Below are 21,756 nucleotides of genomic sequence, written 5' to 3'. Positions count from 1 at the left end.
GAAGCCAATAGGAGGCGAGCAACGGTATGGAATGTAAAAGTGGATCGGAAGGTCATGGACTCAGACTTCGTACTCTGTTTGGACAGTTATACGACTGGCGCATGAAACAGCCAGTACAATTAAAGCAGAGGTGAAGCCCGCATGAAATGCCCCAGAAGTTGAGCTCAAGGGCTCCGAAAGAGAGACGATTCCGTGGTCTGCTGCCCCCTGTCGGCGCGAGGCAGCACAGCGTCATAACGCGCGTGTTTTTATTTCATTTGATTTCATATGAACGTCGCCTGTTCCAAGAGCAGAACTCTGTCCTGATGCATATTTGTCACATATGATATGGCGTTGTTTGTTGGGACGTGGTAGGAGAGCAGGTAAAGACGCTCCCTTCTAAGTTTTCAGATGTTCTGTGTGGGCATGTGTTCGAGTCCCGCTTGTAGACCGTGATGTTTCCCCCGTTCGCACCCCTAAGACACACAGGAAAAGGCAATAGGCCAGCAGAGCACTTCCGTTCCGTCTTTGCTGAGAAAGGCACGCAGGTGGGATCGGTTGCAGCTTCCCCACACACGCACGCACTTGACTTGGCCAGGTTCGGGATTGTTTGAGCACAGTGCACGTGTGTAGGTTACGAAACGCACTTGAAACTTAATAGACTTCGCTGTGGGGCGTCTGTATATGTATATAAACACAAATCATCACGTGTATCTATCTAATCTATGACTATGTAATGCAGAGAGTGTGTGTGCGCGCGCGCGCCTTGGCTTGTCCCTTTAAGCGCGGATCCCTGTGGGCGGACCCCCCGCGCAGCTGCGCTCTGTCCTCGCGCTCGGAAGCCGAGTACGCGGCGGCGCAGTTGGCGAGTAGCGGAGACCCGCAGCGGACGCGTTGCTCCCGCGCGCCAGGTGAGTGAGTGAGTGAGTGAGTGCGCCAGTGAGTGCGCCGCCGCCACCCGGCGCGACGCAGTCGCGTGCCGCTCCACAGCTTAGCGCGCAGCTCGCGCCAATAGTGTAACAATGTTGCGGTGTGTCGGGCGGGTTGCGTGCAGTCGGGGATGTGAACACAATGAATAATTAGTACCAATTAATACACTGTAAACGGAGTCGAGTGCTGGGGGGGCATCACCGGGTTAATAAGGAAGAAGAGTCCCGCGTATGGAATACAATAAAAATAGAAAAAAATAGCAGCGAGGACGCAGACCTGTCCCGTGTGTGTCCGTCGTGTTCGTGCTCCACCATTTTGAGCTTCTCAACCGCGTTCGTTTTGGGTTCGTCTCTCTGAACCACAGATTTGAAAACGCTAAAAAACGCCGCTGAACACACAGAGCACCTGGAGAGGGCGCCCTGGAGCTCAGTGACCTGCGCTGCACACCTGGCTGTGTACACCTGTGTAAACTCGACCACCTCCGAGATCATCATCATCATCATCACCATGACCACCCAGACCGCGGTCCTGTCTCTGTTGAACTCGCGTGACCAAGCGGAAGACCCGGGGGACCCCGGACCTGGGCCGGGGAGTCGCGGCCTCGGCCGTGCGTCAGCTTGTCCCGGGGTGGGGTTTGGGACCCGGGGATGGGGGGCCACACTGATCTCCAGCTGTGGTGATGTTCGGTAAGCGCGACTGTCAGTGGTGTGTCTTGAACGCGACCTTCGTTCGGAGTTGTGCAGGACTCCTCTCGAACCCCTTCACCCCCCTCTCCTGACGGGAGATGACCGTAGCGAACGTGGTCTCAGTGCGGGACCGCGAGGAGACGGACGGCAGCTGTGTGTGTTTTCGTCCTCACCGAGTCACTGTAATGCGGGGCGTCCTGGGTTCAAAGGTGTGTTGGTGACGTCCCCCTGGGCCCCCCCGATTCGCTGACGCGAGGCCCCACCTCTCTCTGGAGCCCATCCAACTGCCGAGTGCTCAGCGCAGCGGCGGTTCTGGCAGCTTCCGCACCGTAAGCAAAGCGCGCTCGAGCACTTAGGCCGGACAGGGGCATCATGGTAATAATGGCGGCGTCTGCAGCCGGGGGGGCTCTGTTATCCCGGGGTGTCGCAATGATGTAGTTTTTGTGTTAATTGCAGGTGTTTAAGAAATGCGTCGTGGGAATCGGGCGGAGGAGAGGTCCGCGACGATGACCTCCGCTCGTCAGCAGCATCATCGTCATTGAGGAGCGGCCGAGAGGCGGAGCACAGCCTGAGAGCCCCTCCCCTCCCCAGAGAAACATGGAGCACGAACCCCGGGAGAAGAGCAGGACCAGCTTCTTCAGCAATGTCAAGACAAGGTGGAGATCTGCTGGAATCTGCCCCTGCCCCCCATACCACCACTGTTGCCCCCCCCAGGCTCCAGGGTGCAGAACAGGCCTCTTTTCAGTGTGTGACCACAGTGTCCAGTGCAGAAACGCCGCTGGGTTTGCGCTCCGTCCGTCTCCACCAGTGCTCTCTGCTCGCAAATAAATAAGTCTACAAATAACGGCCTCGCGGGGGAGGGGGTCAAATGGGGTGATGAGCACTACCGGTATCGGTACCACATGCGCAGTTTCAGTGTGGCGCTGTGTGGTGGTCCTAAGCGTGAGGGGGGGTCCTGAATGCACACGACACGTCATTCTCCCTGCGCTCCGTGGAAGTTTCTAGCACTGTGTTCATGGTGAATTTACAGCGAATGGAGAAACAAGTGGCTCCAGGCATTGGAGTGAATTACTCAGGTATCCTGTGGGTAACATGGGCGGTGTGTGTGTGTGTGTGTGAGTGTGAGTGACTTTAGTGAATACAAAAGGTGGGGTGACATGAACGTGCTGTGAGGAAACAGGACCCCCACCAGCCAACTGACTGTATAATTTTCCATATAAACTGTATGGGATATGGTAATAAAATACAGCACAGAAAACAGTAGTGTAACGGGTGAGGTATCTTGTTCTCTCTACCTGTGTGGGTGCTGAAACCCTGAGCTCTTCACGAAGCTCATTAAGAGAAGACAAGAGGTCAGAGAACTGCTTTTTTTTTTTTTGCATATTTTTCCCACTGAGACTGAACTGTGGTTTACTGCTGTAAAGCTACACCACATAAGGTAAAACAATGTATGGACTAAGTAAGAGCCCCACAACCCTAAAGCCCCTTCTCAGCTCTAGGACTGGGGGTCACACCACCCACCCCCTGCGTTTGCCAAAATCTAACCCCCCCCCCAAGTACTCGAAACTCAGTTTTACCCCTCTGTGGTTGAGGGATTCGCTCCAATAATCCCAGGTGTCTGTGTGTCATCCAGAAGCTGCGCGTTTCCATGACAACGGGTGTTCTCTCGTTCTCCTCCCAGCCCCCAGGCTCCCGGAGTGCAGGCGAACCCCCGGCCTCCACCCCGAGTCTGTGGCCCTGGCGGCGACCCCTCGCCTCACCCCCCTGCCCGCCCCCATGTCCCGCACATCCGAAACCCACGGCTGCGCCAGTACTACCTGAAAGGTGAGCTTTCTCTGCCCCCGTCACTCGGATTGCTGCTGCTTGTTAGGTCTGCATTTTGTCACCTTTCCTCACCTTGTATCAAGCTGCGGTAACGAATCTGGACCTTTCGCCGTGTTGTCTCTTAGTTTGTTCACCTTGCCTTTGCTCAGCTGCCGCATAAATACGGCTGCTGCACCGAGTCTGGATCACTAAGGTGTGGCGTGATCATGCAGCACCTGTAGCTGCACCTGCCCCGCTCGGTGTCCACGGTGTCAGAGGCTTGGCGGTGCCAGTGGCACGAAGGTGTAGGTGGGGTGCTCCGCTTGCGGGGCCGAGCCGCGATCCACTCTGTGGGGCGTATTGGGTACCGCGTCCTCCGAGCCCTAGCGCTTCGTCTCTCGGCATCTCAGTTCGAATGCCGTCTGGTTGCCATGGCTCCCTCTGCGTTTACGTCCTTTTACCTCCTTGTCTGTCTTTGGACTTGTCCCCGCGCCTCGTTCTGGCCGCGGTCCATCCCGGTCCTCTTTGTGCACCTTCCACGCTCAGAGTCGACATGGGGGCTCGAGGAAGCCGGCGTGAAGCCTACAGCCTTGGACAAGTCTTCCAACGGGAAGGATGGCTCTAATGATGGAGACACGGTGAGTGGGATTCCCGCGCTTGATGCACGCACGCACGCACGCAACCGTGTGTCACACCAGGTAAGACGCTCCCGATAACTGCGTGCAAAGGTCAGCTGTGGCGTGTTCCGAGAGACCCGTCTGTCGGGGGAGGGGGAGTTACAGAACCTCCCGATGGAGCTTCGCTGTCAAACCCGGAATTTCTTTGATGGCTATCGGACGAAAAACAAAGACCCACGGAAGGTACCGCGGTATGGTTTATATACCATATGTATTTCTGTTATTATTACTGAGTTTCTGTTCTGCTCCCCAGCAGACGGCAGTGTGCTGCTAAAGTGCCGAGAGGGAAACCCGGTGGCTCAGCGTTTAGAGCCAACTGCCTTTCTTTAAGGACACGGGTTCAAATGGACCTCCTGCAGAGTGAGCAAGTTACTCACCCTGAATGGATACAGTACAATTGTCGTGCTGAATAAATAGTAATAATAATTGCTGGTAATTAACAATTAGGAACAGAATAATTAGTGTCGGTCGTGTTCCATACGTGCCGTGGTGTCGTACACGCCACTCAGTCTGGACCGTTTCTCTTTTTTTCACGCGTTTTTCATGCTGCCTTTTTTAACCGCACATTATAGAGTTTCGGTTCCGTTTTGCCGCCGCAGGCCGTGTCAGGAGGGCGCTCTTCTCTCCAGGGGTTCTTCACGTGTGTCGCTAGAGTAGAGCTAAACTTACAGGTGCAAGGAGTGCATTCGATTCTCCGTGTGCAAATGTCGTCCTTTTCGATGCTCTTCTAATTTGGAGAGATGCTAAGAGGCACCTGGGGATCTTCTCTGGACCCGTCGCCCACTGGACCACCGGTACGACCTCCTATTGCTCCGAACCCAGATCTCCAGTGGTTGTCTGAAGGGGTGCTGGATACATCGCATTTGTCTGTCGATTGATGATTCTGAGTTCCACCCGTGTAAGAAATGATGTTGGTTTATGCAGTGCGCACCGCTGGAAACAGCTATAGGAGCGACGGGTTGAGGAGTTTGGCGTGATTAGGTCTAGTGGGATTTGGTAGGGTTTAGTAGGGCGTGGTGGGGTCTAGTATGGTTTGGTACGGTACGGTAAGTTCCTGGACAGACGAATCACATTATCGCATTCAAAGTGAGATAGGCTAAGGGGCACTGGGGGGGGTTACCATGACAACGAGTTGTTGGACATTGCGTTTCCGTGATCCGTGGGCTTCTTGCTCAAGGGCAGTCAGGCTGGGGCAAGTCGATTGGAGGGGCGATGGAGAGATCGACAAAGCGATCGACATATAGATGGCACTGTGTGTGCGTGCGTGCATGTGTGTGTGGGGGTGGGAGTTCAAGATAAAATCGTTACAATGGGCGGCTGATGGCTTTACTACGCCCCCTACAGGTTCGGCCCCAAGACACCGTCTTCAGCGTCGTGTCACGGTTGAGCCCCGCCCCCATCCACCTGCCACGTGCGAGCGACCCGTCTCCACACAGCCTTGTCCCGGAGCGGGTGAGACCGACACTTGCGGTGGTGTGATGTTGGAGGTTCAGGCTGCTACTTCCTGCGAAAGCCTCCTTTAGGGAGATTCCCGAACCACAGCGCCCCTGGTGGCCGTCGACGTTCCTGCAGTACGCTACGGTTTAAAGGGGACTCATATCGATATGACTCGCATCGTATTCCAGCACTGAAACTCTTTAAGTCTCTGTTTTTTAAGTCCAAAGGCAGGTTGCCGGGCAACAGCGGGGCCTGGGCACCGACGGGCGACCTGCCACCGAACCGCAAAGGCAACGACTCGCCCCTTATGCTGGGTTTTGGCAGGTTTTCCACATGCGTGTTACATAAGCTCTTTTTAAATGGAGCACACTTTCAGAAATAACTGCGGTAAAGCTCGACCCCCCCCAGGTGGTCCGCACGTCTGTTCCGTTATTCATCCGGTGATTCTCTTCCCAGCCGGGACCGTGATCCACGGTCCTCCTCGTTACGTTTCCCAAAACCTTCACACGAGTGCATGGGATGATCGTGTTTGGAGTGTCGTCTTTACACCGTTCTGCTTGCGTTTTCACATTATTATCTTTATTATTGTTGCTAATATTTTAATTTTAGAATAAGTGCACAGTGAGTGTCTGGAAGCAGCAATCCCATGATGCCACACTGCAGTCAGCTCATGGTCACCATCCTGTGGAGAAGCCCAGCTTCTCTGTGCAGTTTGACTCATCAAAAGGGCTCACTCTCTACCTCGCTCCCCCATCTCTCTCTCTCTCTCTCTCGCTCTCTCTCACACACACTCAATCGTGTGCACCCATAGTGATCATCGGTGTAAATATAGACACCCGGTGACAGATGTTTGGTGGTGGGGGGGGGGGGCTGCAGCAGGGAAAAGAGGAAGTAGGAGGGCGGCCCTGGTGCTGCTGTGCGGGACGAGCTCTTTATTGTTGTTCTGGGCTCTAGTTAACGGGTTTCGAAACAGCGTTGGGCACTGCGATGTTTCACCGGAGTTCTTCTGCGCAGCATCTGCGTGTCCCGGATGCCGAGGAAGCGCCCTCTTCGGCATCATCGCCAAGTTTGGACCCGACCCCTGAGCCGGTTCCCCCCGGCAGCCTCGCGTCCCCCTCGCCAGACGCCGAGTACGACAAACTGCTGGTGAGAAGACCGACCGACAAGGTCACTTGGCCTCGCTTTCTCGACTGCCCTTCTCTTTTTGGCACGAAGGGGGCGCTCTCTCTCACAGCGATCGGACCACTGCAGCGCGGCAGGAGGGACTGTCTGAAACCGACCAGAGCTCCTCCTTTTGCCAAACGCAACGAGGAGCAAAGGAACAAAAGTGTGTTGGGTGTGATCGGTGTGTGTGTGTGTGTGTGTGTGTGTGTGTGTGTGTGTGTGCGTGCGATCAGTGCCTGGTTTTTACCGAGTGTGAGCTGTTTGCCTCCCGCAGGATGTGGAAGCGGTGCCAATGCCTGACGGACAGCTCTGTCTGCTGGCTTTGCCCCCCGAGTGCTCTGAGGGGGAGGGGCCCATCGCCATGCCGTACCTCAAACTCTACTGCCGCTACATCACTGACCGCAAGGTGAGTGGAGCAACGGTGACGGGCAGCAGCACGGCTACTGCGGCCTCCCAGTGTTTCAGCAATCCCCCCCCCCCCCAGGGCGTGGTGTCGGGGGTCCTGCTGGTGACGCCAAACAAGATCTTCTTTGACCCGTACAAGTCCCACCCGCTGGTGGTGGAGCATGGCTGTGAGGAGTACCTACTCTCCTGCTCCGTCGACGGCCTGCGGTCTGTGTCCTTCTGCCCCGACATCTCCCACGTGCACTTCAGCGGTGCCGCACAGCGGTCAGTATCCGGTCAGGCAAGAACCACCACCCCCCCCACACCCGGGTCTGCACGACTCTGACCGCCGGAATCCTGGACTTTACCATGCAGGGTCAAAGGGCGGAGGAAGGAGACACGCCTTAAGAAGGCAAAGAACCTAGCAAGGAAGTCGCAGGGGATCCGGAAAGGGGAGACCGTCCTCGCCTTGGTGTCATCGGCGGCTCCGGGTCCGAGCCCTGGCGAGGGGGGCGCGGAGAGCCGGGATGCGGTGGGGGCGGAGCGAGCGGAGAGCGCCATCGACGAGTTGGCCGCCCAGTCCGCAGGGGTGCTGGGGGCCGGTGTGCTGGGCAGTGCTGCCACCTTCTGCTGCGGTGGACTTGATGCGGGCGACAAACGGAGCGCGGAGGGAGCCGAAGGACCGCAGGCGCCACGGAAGGGGCTGCCAGGTAGGAGGCCTCTCGAACCCCTCCCTGCTGGACAGAGGAGCTCAGTCCTTGTACTGACGTGTTGATTGATCGATCTGACGCTTTTCTCCAAAGTGATTTATAGTTTTTATCCATTTATACAGCGCGGTAATTTTTTACTGTCAATTCAGGGTAAGTACCTCAATCAAGGGCACTACAGCAGGGGATGGGATTCGAACCTTCATCCTTTGATTACTGTGCAGTAGCTCTAACTGCTGCGCCACCTGCTGCCACGAAAGAAACGAATGTGACACTTAGTAAAAGGGACTTAGTGCTACATGCCCTCGTGGCAGATACAGCGGAAATAAGGCCCCCCTCCCCTGTCCCCCCACCCCTCTCTGTTCCGCTGCAAAGCGCTTTCCCCCCAGACCCCCGGTAGCCATGGAGCCCTGATGTTCTTGAGGCTGCGCTTCCACCCGCCCCACAGGAAGAAGAAGGTCGGCTCGGTAAAGTCCCCCCAGGTGAAAGACGCCTGGTTCGCCCTCTCCCAGGAGAGGTAAGTGTCTCGGGGGGGTGTTGGGTGTGCCTGATGCTATCTCGGCATCTGCTGGGTTCCCACGCACTTCTTTGTTCACACATGCCCTGCGTTCACACACACACCTCTAGCCCTGTGATCCAGCTGCTGTGGGTTTGACCTCCCGGTGATATGCTGCACAGTACGGTAGCAGACCCCTCCCCTCATCGCACCGTGAGGTGTATTCTGGGTAATGAAGCGGTAAAAGTAACAGGATGTGTCCGGTCTGATGTGCAGTGGTGCCTCTGTACGCTCCCTCTGCAGTTCGGATGAGCTCTATGCGTACCTGAGCCACTGGAGGCCTGACCTGTGCATTCTGGAAGGCAGCGAGGAGGACGGCGAGAACGAGGAGTTTGTGCTGGTTGATGATGGGCAGGACGAGGTGTCCCAGGTGGACGGTCAGGCTGGAGACGAGTGGGAGGTGAGCGAGACGACGCACCATCGAAAGGCACCGGCGGTGTCTCGGAGGCCCGCGACCGGCGGGGTCAGAATTCGGGTGCGGTCTCTCGGAGGGACCGGAGGAGGCGTGGCCTGCAGAAGCTGAGGACGTCGTCTTTTGGTAGATGGTGTCTGTGGAGGAGGGTGGGGGGAAGAGCCTGGTTCTGGACAGAGAGCCGGAGGGACTGGGTGACATCCTGGAGCAGAGCAACATCCTTGAGGCTGATCACGTCAGACGGGTGAGCGACCGCACGAATCCAGGAGCATGAGCACACACACGTGCGCATATATATAAACGCAGAGAAAAGAATGCATGCACACATAAAATGGTATAGAAGCAAACCTCAATATGAGACCATGCAGAGCATCTGTGCTGGAACTTGAATGTGTTTCCCATTCATGCCCCCCCCCCCCACATGCTCTCTCTCGCTCTTTTTCTTTTTTTTTTTTTCCTCGCTCTCTCACATACTTTGCATCCTGGAGGAGCTCTGGTTTGGTCAGTCTGTGCTTTCAGTCTAACAGAAGCTCTTCTGTAAACACCAAAACACTCCTGACGTCTTCCCTGCTACCCCCAGCTCTCCAGCGAGCTTCCCCCTCGAACCGTGGGCCACACGTGGCGCCTGGCCTACAGCACGTCCCGACACGGCTCCAGCCTCCGCTCTCTCTACAGGAAGCTGTCCGGCAGCGACTCGCCCTCGCTGATCGTCATCAAGGACTCTCGAGGCCAGGTGACCTCCGACCTCTGGGGCTTGATGTCCAGGTGTTACCTGAGGCCCCCCCCCCCCCCCCCCCCCTGCACTGGGTGGCTCATGGTCTCTCCCTCGGCTGTATTACAGGTGTTTGGGGCATTTCTCTCTCACCCGCTGAGGCCCAGCGAGAGCTTCTATGGCACCGGGGAGACGTTCCTCTTCACCGTGGAACCGCGCTTTGAGGTGAGGCCGTGCGTGACGAAACCTCGGGGCAGAGGGTCCTGCGTGCGCACTTCAACACGCCCTCCAGCTGAAGGTGTGAGGAGCAGTGAGGTCACGTTCCTTCCTCTTCCTTCTTATCAGTGTTTCCACTGGACGGGTGAGAACTCCTTCTTCATAAAGGGCGACCTGGACTCCTTCGCCATCGGGGGAGGAAGGTAGGAATGCTGCTGCTTCAACTCCGCCTGTGTTTTTTCTGCTCACAAAACTGCTCCTGCCTCAAAACTGGCTCACACGGGAGCAGTCGGGCGCTGAGCTCCATCTCCAGTAGGATGTGAACTTGTACAAGGGATCTACCAAAGTTAAACTGCAACCCCTAGTTAGTTGCAATACTGAAGCCACTGTTTCCATGTATGGCCTCGTACCCGAATGGGAAGCATCACCTCCTTCGGGTATGTGTTCATTTTCTCAATGAGGGGAAATCCAAAACGCAGTCTGTACATTACTTTTGGCCCCCATGTGGAAGAATGAGCTCCCTGTGTCCCTCAGAGCTGCTGAATCCCTCACAGCATTCTGGAAGGGTCTCAGACCCATCACTTTCAGAGCCACTTCGTCTGCTGATGACGTGTGTCACGGTCACCTCTGTATTTCCTGCATATCAGTTCTATACGCAGCGACTCGTGTAACGTGCCGTCAAAAACGGTGATTTCAGGCAGAGTTAACTGCGTGCCGACAGTCTCATCACAGCAGTCTGTTGTACAACTCAGAGAAAACAAAAATGCGTTTCCCATCTCTGGAGAAAAGCATCTGCACAGGTTCCGCCCCCTAGCGGTCGCCCGTGAACCGCGCTAAGGAGAGCAACGAGTGGGAAAATCGCGAGCGAGATTCGGCGCGTGACACTCGGAGAGATGAGCGGCCGTGGCTTCCTTCAAGATGAGTTTTGTCACCACGAGTTGCATTTTTGAGAGTTCCAGTGCCTCGTTTCTGCTGGTACCATCCCGCTTCTTCGTCTTCACAGAGCAGTGGGCAAGAGAGGCATCGCCGCGTAGGAGTAGCGTGTGTCGACCTCATGTGCAGAAATCGGGTGAGGAGAAAAGATGTTGAGCTGGAAAGTATAGTTTCTTGTTTTGCCAAATAAACCAGATGGGAGAATCGCTGACTAGCGAGCGACTGCAGGTGCGAAGGCCTTGAGGAAACGCCCTCAGTTCACCTCGTACCTTGGACAGAAGTAGAGGAGCTTCAGGAAGGGATCTTTGCTTTGAACCTCGTAGACAAGTATCTAACGCAAGTGATGAAAACAGTGGTGTGTGTGTGTGTGTGTGTGTGTGTGTGTGTGTGTGTGTGTCATCTGTGCACTGCCAGCTCTCCAAATCACATTTTTCGCCACTCTGTCCCCCTCCCCAGCGGTCACTTCGGCCTGTGGCTGGACGAGATGCTCTACCTCGGCCGCAGTAGCCCCTGCTGCACCTTTGACAACCGCTGCCTTGCCGGGGCGGACGACTTCCGCGTCGTGGAGCTGGAGGTGTGGACTTTCTGCTGAGACCGTCGCCCCCTGGAGACCGGAGGACGACTTCACCAGCAGACTCCTTGCTGAGAAAGAGGAAGGAGGGAGGGTAGCGCCTCCTACTGGACACAGCCACCCGCAGCCTCTGCTTCCGCCATCCCCCTTCCTGGAGGCCGTTGGGCTGCGTCCCAGCACCGCGTCGAGCCCTCAGTGTGACATTGCCACCGTTTACATGTCAGCTGGTCCGTCTGTGAAAGGTTTGACTGGGAAGACTGTGTGTAAACACACTTCAGCCCTTTGTTCAAAGGGGACGGTGAGGGTGGGGGTGATGATGAGCGACTCCTGGGTTGGTTTAAACATGACACATCAGTTAGGAAATGCTTTATTTCTAGAATAACTAACCTGTTCCTGCACCCTTGCTGCGTACTGTAACTCCTACATGTGTACATGACAGTTTACACTGTTCAGCCTGTATAGTATGAATAAAGGTGTGAACTACCAGGAGCAGGTACAGTGAGCATTTCACTGCCCCCAGGCCGTCCGCACTGACGTCCGCTAGCAGAGACACGAGAACAAGGGACAGAAGCAGCAGTTTGGAAAAAGACATTTTATTTTTGGCACAACGAAGGGCACTGGAGCTCAGTGGTGTGTGTGACAAGGTGCATTTCGGGGCTTCCCCTCTTGACAACATTCAGCACAAGATGAGCTATTTACGCACCGGAACCCATTACCAACCTTTCCCTGGTTTAAAATAAAAATAAGTACTTTTCTACATTTACACTAAACGGAGTAAACGAAGGCAGGGGAGGCTGTCGCAAGAGGCCGTTGGGCCCCAGGGTGAAATAACTGGGGCGATGATCAGTGATGGCACGGTCCGCCCATTCACTAGATGGTCCCCACTCTGGACTGTTCCGGTTCCACCACATTTTACACTTTCGACACTCTCAGCCACCGCTCCCTCCACCGCTGGCGAGTCAGACGGCTTCCGTGGTCCTCGGCAGTGACATCGGGCCTGCCCCCACCCGTGGGGGGGCTTTCGGAACAGGCCTTCACAAAGCGCCAAAGTCCGCTGGTTCTCGAACCTTCTCGCCCTCCCAAGAGAAGCGGCTGACTTTCATAGAGAAGAGCGGTGAGAAACGAAACGCAGTGAAACGCAGCTCCTTTACCTATTGCACGGTACTAACAGTAATACAAAACATGAGTACAATAATGAGTAGTAACAGTATGTAGTGCAGTCTTAGCTTTCTTCTATATTTTGGTAATAAAAGTCACTTCATTAGCATGGAGGCAGCAGTGATCGCCCAGGACCTTCCATGGAAAACCCAGCTGTGCAGAAAACACTGTTCCAGATGTGACTGTTCGTGTTGTTCGTTACGGACGATTGGTGATGATGGGTAGAGATCTCGCGCTACAGAAAACGTCAACGGAAAGATCCTCAGGCACCAGTTGCTGGTGTGAGTGTCGCCCCCTGCTGGTGTGAGCTGCCATATTCAGAATTAAACTTCCCCGGAGACACTTCGGAGTTTACAGCGAAAGCACGGCAGGTCAAAGGTGGACGGTCATCTGGGCTTTTGGAGAGAGAGGATTTCACCTGAATGTTCTCTCTTTCTCACACATGCGCACGCTCTCTACTGCTCCAGGTATTCTTTGGCTTTCTCCAGCCCTTCCTGCAGGAAGCGGATGTAGGTGGATGTGGAGGGGTCCTCAAAGCCCCCTGAGAAACTGAACATTGTACCGTCATCCTCCTCGGGCTTCATGGCCGTCTGGTCCAGGAAGTAGTTTGCGTTGATGTGGTGAACCTGGAAAGGAGGTCAGAACTACATCAGAGTGCTGCACCGTTATGCATAGCTTTCGAGGAGGAGGGAGGCGCCTGTCACTGCGATGCAAAATTGAGATACGGTGCAGTACGACATGGGCCGAGCCCTTAAGATGGTGCCCCGCGTCCAGCCGCTTACCACGGTGCCGTTGGGAAGAGCCAACATCATCTCCACGGGGAAGTTGTATTTCTCGAGGTGCAGTGCAGCCAAGTGGCTTAGGGTGGGATTTTGGGGGTCAGCCTGGTGGGTAGAACCCCCACATCAATCAGTATCAACACATAGAAATTAAGATCTTTGTCCATTCCAAGTTTGCACTGCTGCTTTGCTCCTTCTACCTTCTGATGTAAAATGGTAATGAGTCAGATACCCTCACCCTGTTAGCCTGATACCTGTTTTTTCATGTGTCCAGTCAGCTTATTAATACCGTTTATCATTAATCGGGCCGGATGGCCATTCGTTCGGTGGGGCGCATGCGGTCTGGGCCACGAAGCTCCGTCCAGCTGAGGCGGCCTTTGAAAAGTGCGCCAAAGAGCTGTGCGAGAGCGACTGAGACGCACTGCATTGTGGGAACTGTGTACCCACGCTCTCAGCCTTCACCTCACTTAAAACAGTCCTCTCACACGTTAAAGTTACGATGAGTAGCTCACTATTATCTTTCAGACCCAATAAACCTTAAAAAAACAAGTATAAAAATTGCACCTTTTATTTATGAATTTATTTATAATTCAGAATAGAACAAAAAAAGATAAGCATAAAGATTTCTTTTTAAAAAATGCCCTTATTCCAAATGTAGATTTAAATAAATAAAAACTTGGAGTGATGAAGAAGGTTTGTTACTAAACTGCCAACTTCAAAAAATGTGGTGTTGGTGGAATTTTAGTTATTTTCCAGGACCGAACAGCAAAAAAGGCAAAACTACGTTAATGTGTTGCACTCATTTCTCCATATGATATTAGGCATCACTTACAGTGAACATGAGATGGGCTTGGAATTTCATTATTTCATTAATTTCATTATCTGGTGTTTCAATATCCTGTCACTTCTTGCAAAAGTTTTAGAATCAAATAACAGGTGACAAGTGTACCATGTTTTTCCAGGTGTAAATACCGCATGTATCGATAACTTTGTGCACCACCACGTGCCACCTCACCTGAAGGTCCTCTAGCTCCTTCACCAGGGACCAGCTGCTGATGAAGCTCTGGTTGAGCAGAGCGAGGACGGGCGAACTTTCCAGGACTGTCTCCCGGAGAGTTCGCCCCGAACCTGTGGATCGAGGCAGAGGGAAGTTTCCAGAGGGAATACCACATATATTAATTATATCGCATATACACATCGCCACGTAATCCCTGTACTTCGTGTGTAACTGGACTTGTGAAGGGTCCTTCAAGAAGGTTCTGGACTGGAAATACTCCAATGACCGCTGCCATTCTGGGCTGGAAATGCGGTCATGCAGTCACACAACGGTTCGTCTCACCTCAGCAGGACTGGTCGTCCAGTGCACCCCACAGTAAGATGGAGTGCACCAGCTTCTTCTCTGCCTGGGCGCGGTCAAAGGCCTCCGAGAAAGGCAGGTATTCCACCTAAAGGACAGAGAAGAACGGTGAACTTGCACCCAAGGTTCTCCAGGGAACCCTATGGCCACATCAATAAAGTGATCCGGTGGCTGGTCACGGAGTTGCCCTCATTCTGCTTTCTCTGACTTCCCCTTCTATCTGAAGACCGTATTGGCTCCTCATGTTATGAATGGTCAACTTAGGGATTTTTAAAGATAATTTTTGTAAAATTATTTGTTATGGAGCAAATGTGACTTGTGTTTACTTGCCCAGCCTGTAGATGGCAGTAAAGAGCGCCCTTATGCGGAACCACTTCAACCCACCTGTAAAGCTCCTGTCTGGAATTCCTGAGTGCTGGTGATCAATAACAAGATGAGGAATGTTGCACATGTTTATGGGATGAAACAGTCACCAATTGGCTTTCAACGGGACTTAATGGAGACAAAGAATTTTAATGTAGTTTAGAAAAATTCAAGTAAGAAGTCAGTGTTTTTATTTATTATGGCTATAACCAACATTTTTATGGAATCTCATCTGTAAAACTGATGAATGGGTGTGTATTACTAACCTTCTAATAACCGGGACTTTGTAACTCCAGTCACTTTTGTTACTAACAGAATGAATTATGAACGGATTACTTGTCCCAGTTGCTCTTATTGATCTGACACTTTTCAGCAGGGAACTACAAGGCTGATCCGATCAGCTCGATGACACCGACCTTCTTGAAGGGGTAGAACGTGACCTCCATGCGCCGAGCAGCCTCCTCGCGACTGATCTCCGACTTCCAGTGTATCTCCTCAAACACAAACTGGACGGGGTCCCCACCGGCTCCGCCCACCCGGCTATCAATCACATTGCCCTCCTCGTCATGAATGAAGGTGGGAACCGATGGTCCAGTAGCCTGCAGTTCCATCTGAGGAGGACAGGTGAACGCACACCCTCAGACCCGTGACCCCCGCAGCCTCGCACCCCAGCGAGAACACGGAGCACGGTACCTGCGGAAGGTAGCCGATGTCCACCTCCATGTTGCTGCTCTCGCTGGCCCCGTACAGCCACTCCATGTCCACGTTGAGTGACCTTAGCAGTGGACAGAGGGGAAGACCGCTGGACGCTGACCGGGCTGCGAGACCCCCGGGGACCGTTTCCCATGATCCCGCAGCCCAGGAGTCACGCGACCGCTTCTTACGGGTGTGTTGATTGTCCGCATTTAGTCTCGGAACCACAGTACCTGTCATTCGGCACGTAAAGGTGGAACTCGCGGACGTGCGAGGCGTCCCGAGACAGGAGAACGTGGCCCGTAAACTGCCCCGGAGTGAACCAGAAGGGGAAATCGGGAACGTCGTTGAGCTGAAACTCCGCGTGGATCCTGTGGGGGACAGCGGGGCGTGTGTTTATAAACCACCGAGAGACGTCTCACCTTGAAGAGCTCCAGGGGACAGTAGTCTGGGCTCGTCTAATAATGTCCGACTCCTTAATGATCCCAAACTGGACTCATCGAGCGTCACAAGTATCAGTTTAATCTGCATCAATTTAAAAAAAGAAAAAACACTTGTTTTTCAAGCTTTCTTCCTAATATTATTTGTTTGTTCATCTGCTGCTTTTCCTTTTACTGCATTGGTTCTGGCTAAGTACCTGAGTCAACGGCACTACGGCAGAAGGTAGGATTTGAACCCGGGTCCTTTGAGCGCAAGGCAGCGGCTCTAACCACTACGAACCAAGTGGACTTTACTGTCACCCTCTTACCTGGTCGCAGGCTCACCTGAAGGCGATGTCGAAGTAATACTCGCTGGCGGCGCGGATGCACCCCACAGCCCCCTGGGGGGCGAAACGAGTTTTGATGAAAGGCCGCGGGTGAAACATGCTGAGCAGGGAGTGGATGATCACCTGGAGATGAGCAGAGACAACACCGTTGGCAAAAGCAATGAGGAGGAAGGATGAGCAGCGGTTTAAGGAGAGCAGGAAACACTGTCTGCATTACTCATTCCAATTATGGTAATTAATCTCACGCACGATGACACACAGACTAATGTTGGCAAAGGCGTTTCGTGGTACGGTACCTCTTTCCCCCGCGGTGGGGGTGGCTGGTACCGGTTGTTGGGCAGGTACCCGGTGAAGATGTTGAGCTCACTGGGGACAATCCACCAAGCGTCCCCGACGTCCAGCTTGTCCTTGGGCGGCAGGAAGGCCCTGAACTGGCGGGCGGAGATGACCGTGGACGGCACAGCCGGACTCTTCCAGGAACGCAGCCCACTCAGGGAACTGTGGGTAACCTGGAGGGACGAGCCCACCCGTGAGGTCGGGTCACGGGGAGCACATCTGCGGCGGGCAATACAATGCCACGTTTTTGCTGGCTTCAGCACGAACGACGCCCTTGGTCGGTTGCTAGGCAACGCCACATTCACAGACCCTGTGGGTTTTTTGTTTCGACCCCCAGGCTGCGAGTTAACAGACTGTCCGGAGTCTACAGAGGCGTTTGCGTGGTCCAGTTTCGACCCAGTCCTCCCACTCATTCCGCACCAGCAGTGGTTGCGCACGGTAAGAACGGTGTATCCCCCCCACGCCCACGGACGCGTTCCGGCCGGACAGAGCGTCACGGCCTCGGTTCGAAGGACGTCTTGCCAAAACCCAGCCAGGTCATGTCGACCGTACCCCGAGGAAGCCGTCCTTGCTCTTGGTCATGGTGTCCATCCTGAGGGGCTGCATTCTCGCCTCCACCGTCAGGGTCTCGCCGTTGGGGTCTCGATCCTCCTCTTCTTCGAACTCGGCCGGTGGAGACAGCCCTGCGGACGGGGGGGGTTCAGACGCTGCTCAACAGGGCTAAGGGAGTCACCGGTACGGTCGCTCGGTACACACCTGCGAGCTTCTCGGCGATGGGTTTGAACTCCTCCGGGCTGAGGTACAGGTCGCGGTCCGTGTCCAGGGAGGAGAAGAGGAACAGGCCCTCGGCACCCAGGGCCCGCAGACCGGCTTCCTGTCCGGAGGGGTGGCGGAGCGCAAACGATACGAACAACAGGGGTTCGACAAACAGGAAACCGGCTCATTCGCCGCTGCTCATTTTCCTCCTTTAACCTTTATTATGGACAACATTTATTTACACTGTTGTCTACAAATGTTACCATGAAAACCGACTTTACGGTCATTTTCCCATTTATACCACTAGGTTGTTTTCGCTGTGCCAATTCAGGGTAAAGTACCAGGGTAAGTTCTGAGCAGTGTGAACTACTTTTATTTCTTTTTAAATGTATGTCTTTACTCTTATATACCCAGCACTTGTGTACATGTGAGACTGGACTTCTGTACCAGTGTGTTCTGTTAACTGTCTGTGGAAGGGGTGGGACACAACCCAACAACCACCACCCGACCAGCTGCGCGACCTATTGCGAGGAAACCCCCCGAGGCGCGCGACAATCTCCGTGTTTCGCATCGGTGCGCGACCCGCGTGTGCGCGTGCTTGGGAGCATTGTTCTAATGGCAGATGGGCGGGGCTTCCCGGTTGGGGGAGGGGCCTGTTCCCCACCCGACCGAACACCCGTAATGTCGGGGGGGGGCGAGATGGTTGGTTCACAAATCCGGGAGAAAAGTTGTTACGTGGCGCCGGATCTTGTTTTATTCTCATACTAAATATTTACAAAATATCTTTAAATTAATCACAAGCGCAAAATAATGAAAAGCGTGCAGATTACTGTACAACCCCACAACCCCACCATCCAGCAGCGCACGTACCCGCCGCTCCTCCAGGCGCGCGCTCCGGTACCACGCGAAGCCCACGGCCACGAGCGGCGCGGCCGCCAGCAGCAGGAAGCGGATGAGTGAACGGAGGAGCGGCCGTCGGATGGACCCCCGGGGAGCCCCGTTCTCCACCGCGGAGCTCCTCGCCGCCGCCATCGCCATCCTCCTCTTCCTCTCCCGGGTCCCCGTGCGCGTCCACACACACGACACGGGCACGCTCCACGGAGGGATCGGGAACGCGCTTCCCGAAGCTCGGCCGTCCAGGAGTGATGTCCTCCCGGTCTGCGCCGGACCCGCCTTCCCGCTTCCCCTCCCGAACCAGGGTCCCACAAATATGGGGGTGGGGGGAGTTTCTTAAAGGGCCAGCGCCCCATTTACATCTGTTCCGCCTCCTCCTCCTCATAGTCGTCATTATCATCACCACCATCCCCCCAGGGGCTCATTATGGGTTCACACTTTAAACAGGGGGTATTTTTTACCGTTTCATCATAGAATGCTCTCCCTAACAGGAGCGCCCAGAGAGACGGGAGCATGGACACACACACACGCACAATAGTTTCCAGATGGCCAGTAACACAAGGCACACTTTCTCCTCACTCATACACTGAATGCATTCTGGGAAGAGCAGGACAAGAACAAGAGAAGTGGATTCAGTGTTGCTGTGCTAGTGATACCAGAGTAACAGCGGGGGATGAAGAAAATGTCAGAGCAGAGTGGAAAAATGGGGCTACGATCAAATCCGAAGACACTAAAGTCATATGAACTGGAAGAGCAGCAGACTTGAGTTCTGAGGGTGAAGACAGAAGCTGTTGTCATCTGTTGTCTCTTTGGATGAATAACGATCAACATGGGATCCGACAGTGAAGAGAAACACCGGAGAGGAGCACTTGACAGGGCTGCAAGGAAAGATCCGGAAAAGATGCTCAAACGTGGCGACAATAACGAAGACTGTAACTGATCAACTAATGTCCTTTCCTGCAGCTCTACATGTGCTGGACAAGCAGTTATTGACACTGGATGAACGACGACTTCTGTTGTGTCCAAATAAAACCTTTTGAACATTCTGGCTGAGTTTCAGAGGCATTAAGTACCCTCTGTCTCACTGCAGTACCAATAGAGACATGTGTCCCGCTGACATATTCTAGTCCTCCACTCTGAGAACTGGGTATTCCTCTGACGTCCCAACCTCTTGGACAGGGCCGATCCCATCTGCTCCCCCAACATGACCACAAATCAAAAAGATTAGAGTAAAATCGCTGCTTTTATGTAAAGCCATTTTACATAACTGCTCTCACACACACACACCCTTTTCGTATTTACACATTTACGTGCGTGTACCCAAGACCGTACGGACAGCGAGTCTGTCGTGTCTAGGGGACAGAACAGGTGGGCCTGCACATGGGGGGAGGGGATGTCCACAGCGAGGGGGGGCACACGGCCACTGAATTCATGCTCGGTCTGTCTTCTTCAGGTGGTCATCTCATCCTCCACGGGCTGTGTGCGCACCTCCACGGCTTTGGGGGGGATGTAGGAGCCCATTCCTGCAGCCCTGTCCGCCTCCGCTTGGGTGTAGGGCTCCTCACGCAGCTGCTTCAGCCTGGAGGGCGGACGAGAGAACATCGGCGTCGTGGATTCCACTCTCACACACGCCGACTCCAGCAAACCACAGCGTGCTCACACAACTACACATTACACCCTACCATGCTGCGCAGTGCTGCATTCTTTGGTCGCGTTCCTAGAAATACAAAATAGCGAGTCGTACCGTTTCTTGTGCAGTTTGGTCCTGAAGTGCTCCTTCATGGTTTTCAGATCAACAAAATATCGCCTGCGGGTGGGAAACGAACGACACAATTCACGAAACGCAGTTGCGCGCAGCCAGCGTCATCCCCGAAGCGTGAGCGGGGCTGCAGGGACCCCCCAGGCGGACGCACTCACGCGCAGTGCAGGCAGTAGTGCTGCGCGTTGCCCGTGACGTCATAGTCGAGCTCCTGCTTAAGCAGCTTGGCCGCGTTTTCGGGCCTAATGTCATCGTGGATCTGGTCCAGGTCTTTCGCGCGCCGTTTCGTCTTCCACGTCTTGGCGATGTTCTTCTTCTTGTCGCTCTTGTGGTTGCCAACCTGCTTGGACTTTCCCATGGTCAGAGCCTGCAGAGCCATCAAGGAGCAGGTGATTCCAAGTCGAGGCTGCGGGTCTTTACTTTCCAGAGCGCTATCAAATAGTGCACAGAGCAAACATCTCCACGCAAGCATCACTACACATTTTAACAGCGTGCAGCGCTGGCGGCGTAAGCTGTTCTATACACCTATGTAAGATGGTGTGGGCTCTTTCATGAAAGAAACCAACAGCTCATCACGTTCTTGAGAAAGAAATGTCTGGCAAAGGGGTTCAGGTGTCATCAATGCAGTCACAGGGACAGCTCGGTCCGGAAGGGGGACAGCTCGGTCCGGAAGGGGGACAGCTTGGTCCAGGAAGGGGACAGCTCAGGGGACAGCTCGGTCTGGGAAGGAGGACACTCAGGGGACAGCTCAGGGGACAGCTCAGGGGACAGCTCAGGGGATAGCTCAGGGGATAGCTCAGGGGATAGCTCGGTCCGGAAGCGGGAAGGGGAACAGCCCCCGCCACCCCGGACTGCTAGTTCCGCAGAAAACTGTCGGCTCTGCTGCTCTCTAAGCGTCATACAAAGACCACGATTAGCTCGGTCGATGCGAAACATCCTACTGACACTTTTCCTTACTTGACGTTTACTAAAAACCTCAGGAGCTCACATGCGAACAGGCGGAAGAAACATACCTCTCGATCCCGTCGAGTTCTCTCCACTTCAGACCCTCACTAGTCGCTCACGTTTTCCGACAGACGTGTGAATCTCTTCCGGGTCGACGTGCTGTACGGACGCACACCGGAAATGGGTGCATGGGGGGGACACACCAGCGATTTGTTCCAGGTCGACATGCCGTGCGGAAGAACGCCGAGAGGGGGCGCGCGGCGCTGCACCGCTGGCTCGAGGAAAACTTGAGGCGCGCCACGGCATCTCATGCTAGCGCTCGAGCACCACGTGAGGAGGTGGGCTCGTGCAATGAGACGCTCGGGTGCGCGTGCAGAGAAGGGCCGCGATGTTTGCGTTCCTGGAAATGTCAGCTGGCGCACAGCATCTGCACGTTAACGAGTCCCTCGATTCCATCTTATTTTCTTGCCCGCGCGCGCCGTTGTTTTGCAGCGCGCGGGAGGAGGAATTCCCCGTGTTTTTGTGGCGGTGGGCTCAGGTGGGCGTTGGTGCTTCGTGGTGCCCCACCCCCTCGGTGTGATCACTACCTGCTCTCGCGCGTTTCTGTTACACCAAGCAAGGGTGCGCACCGCTGCTACTCCCGCCGCCGTCGTGACTGAAACTCGCGTGAGTTGCCACGCGCTGCCCGGTGCGAACTTTGCGTGCACTTAGTTTGTGCACGCGCTTCTGCAGCCCCGTTCCGTTAGCTGCAGCCCTTTGTTCTCGCGCTGGTTCTCGCTGGAA

At 54.6% G+C, this 21,756-nt stretch overlaps 3 protein-coding genes across 11 annotated transcripts; 1 reads left to right on the top strand and 2 right to left on the bottom strand.

Annotated features, from left to right (window-relative positions):
• The first annotated feature begins 18 nt into the window (after positions 1 to 18).
• On the top strand, positions 19 to 11,650 carry LOC108921995 (nuclear receptor coactivator 7). Of its 9 annotated transcripts, none has more exons than XR_003798211.1 (19): positions 19 to 362; positions 764 to 890; positions 1,274 to 1,924; positions 2,052 to 2,251; positions 3,277 to 3,419; positions 3,945 to 4,036; positions 5,420 to 5,527; positions 6,527 to 6,658; positions 6,951 to 7,082; positions 7,161 to 7,345; positions 7,436 to 7,770; positions 8,143 to 8,284; positions 8,567 to 8,723; positions 8,866 to 8,979; positions 9,316 to 9,468; positions 9,577 to 9,672; positions 9,793 to 9,866; positions 10,464 to 10,732; positions 11,053 to 11,477. XR_003798211.1 is itself a non-coding variant. In XM_029258754.1 (18 exons), the coding sequence occupies exons 4-18, from the start codon at positions 2,193 to 2,195 to the stop codon at positions 11,186 to 11,188; spliced, it is 2,058 nt and encodes a 685-aa protein (XP_029114587.1). In that variant the 5' UTR covers positions 19 to 362; positions 764 to 890; positions 1,274 to 1,595; positions 2,052 to 2,192; the 3' UTR covers positions 11,189 to 11,650. The 9 variants fall into 9 exon arrangements, 6 of the variants coding, with proteins under 6 accessions (XP_029114587.1, XP_029114585.1, XP_029114586.1 ...); XR_003798213.1 differs by having other exon boundaries at positions 10,453 to 10,732; XR_003798212.1 differs by lacking the exon at positions 11,053 to 11,477 and adding an exon at positions 10,825 to 10,961.
• A 66-nt stretch (positions 11,651 to 11,716) lies between these two features.
• selenon (selenoprotein N) lies at positions 11,717 to 19,174 on the bottom strand. The gene is made up of 12 exons (XM_029258758.1): positions 18,246 to 19,174; positions 17,376 to 17,493; positions 17,172 to 17,302; positions 16,580 to 16,792; positions 16,282 to 16,406; positions 15,751 to 15,888; positions 15,518 to 15,599; positions 15,241 to 15,435; positions 14,444 to 14,549; positions 14,120 to 14,232; positions 13,108 to 13,209; positions 11,717 to 12,951 (listed from the first exon to the last, which is right to left on the bottom strand). The coding sequence occupies exons 1-12, from the start codon at positions 18,411 to 18,413 to the stop codon at positions 12,781 to 12,783; spliced, it is 1,662 nt and encodes a 553-aa protein (XP_029114591.1). The 5' UTR covers positions 18,414 to 19,174; the 3' UTR covers positions 11,717 to 12,780.
• A 22-nt stretch (positions 19,175 to 19,196) lies between these two features.
• znf593 (zinc finger protein 593) lies at positions 19,197 to 21,460 on the bottom strand. The gene is made up of 4 exons (XM_018731791.1): positions 21,042 to 21,460; positions 20,187 to 20,395; positions 20,014 to 20,076; positions 19,197 to 19,848 (listed from the first exon to the last, which is right to left on the bottom strand). The coding sequence occupies exons 2-4, from the start codon at positions 20,384 to 20,386 to the stop codon at positions 19,719 to 19,721; spliced, it is 393 nt and encodes a 130-aa protein (XP_018587307.1). The 5' UTR covers positions 20,387 to 20,395; positions 21,042 to 21,460; the 3' UTR covers positions 19,197 to 19,718.
• Between the last annotated feature and the right edge of the window lie 296 nt (positions 21,461 to 21,756).

Source organism: Scleropages formosus, chromosome 15 (assembly GCF_900964775.1).
Source record: "Scleropages formosus chromosome 15, fSclFor1.1, whole genome shotgun sequence".
Classification (NCBI taxonomy): domain Eukaryota; kingdom Metazoa; phylum Chordata; class Actinopteri; order Osteoglossiformes; family Osteoglossidae; genus Scleropages; species Scleropages formosus.
The sequence above is the reverse complement of the archived record's forward strand: the minus strand, read 5'-3'. Positions and strand labels throughout refer to the sequence as shown.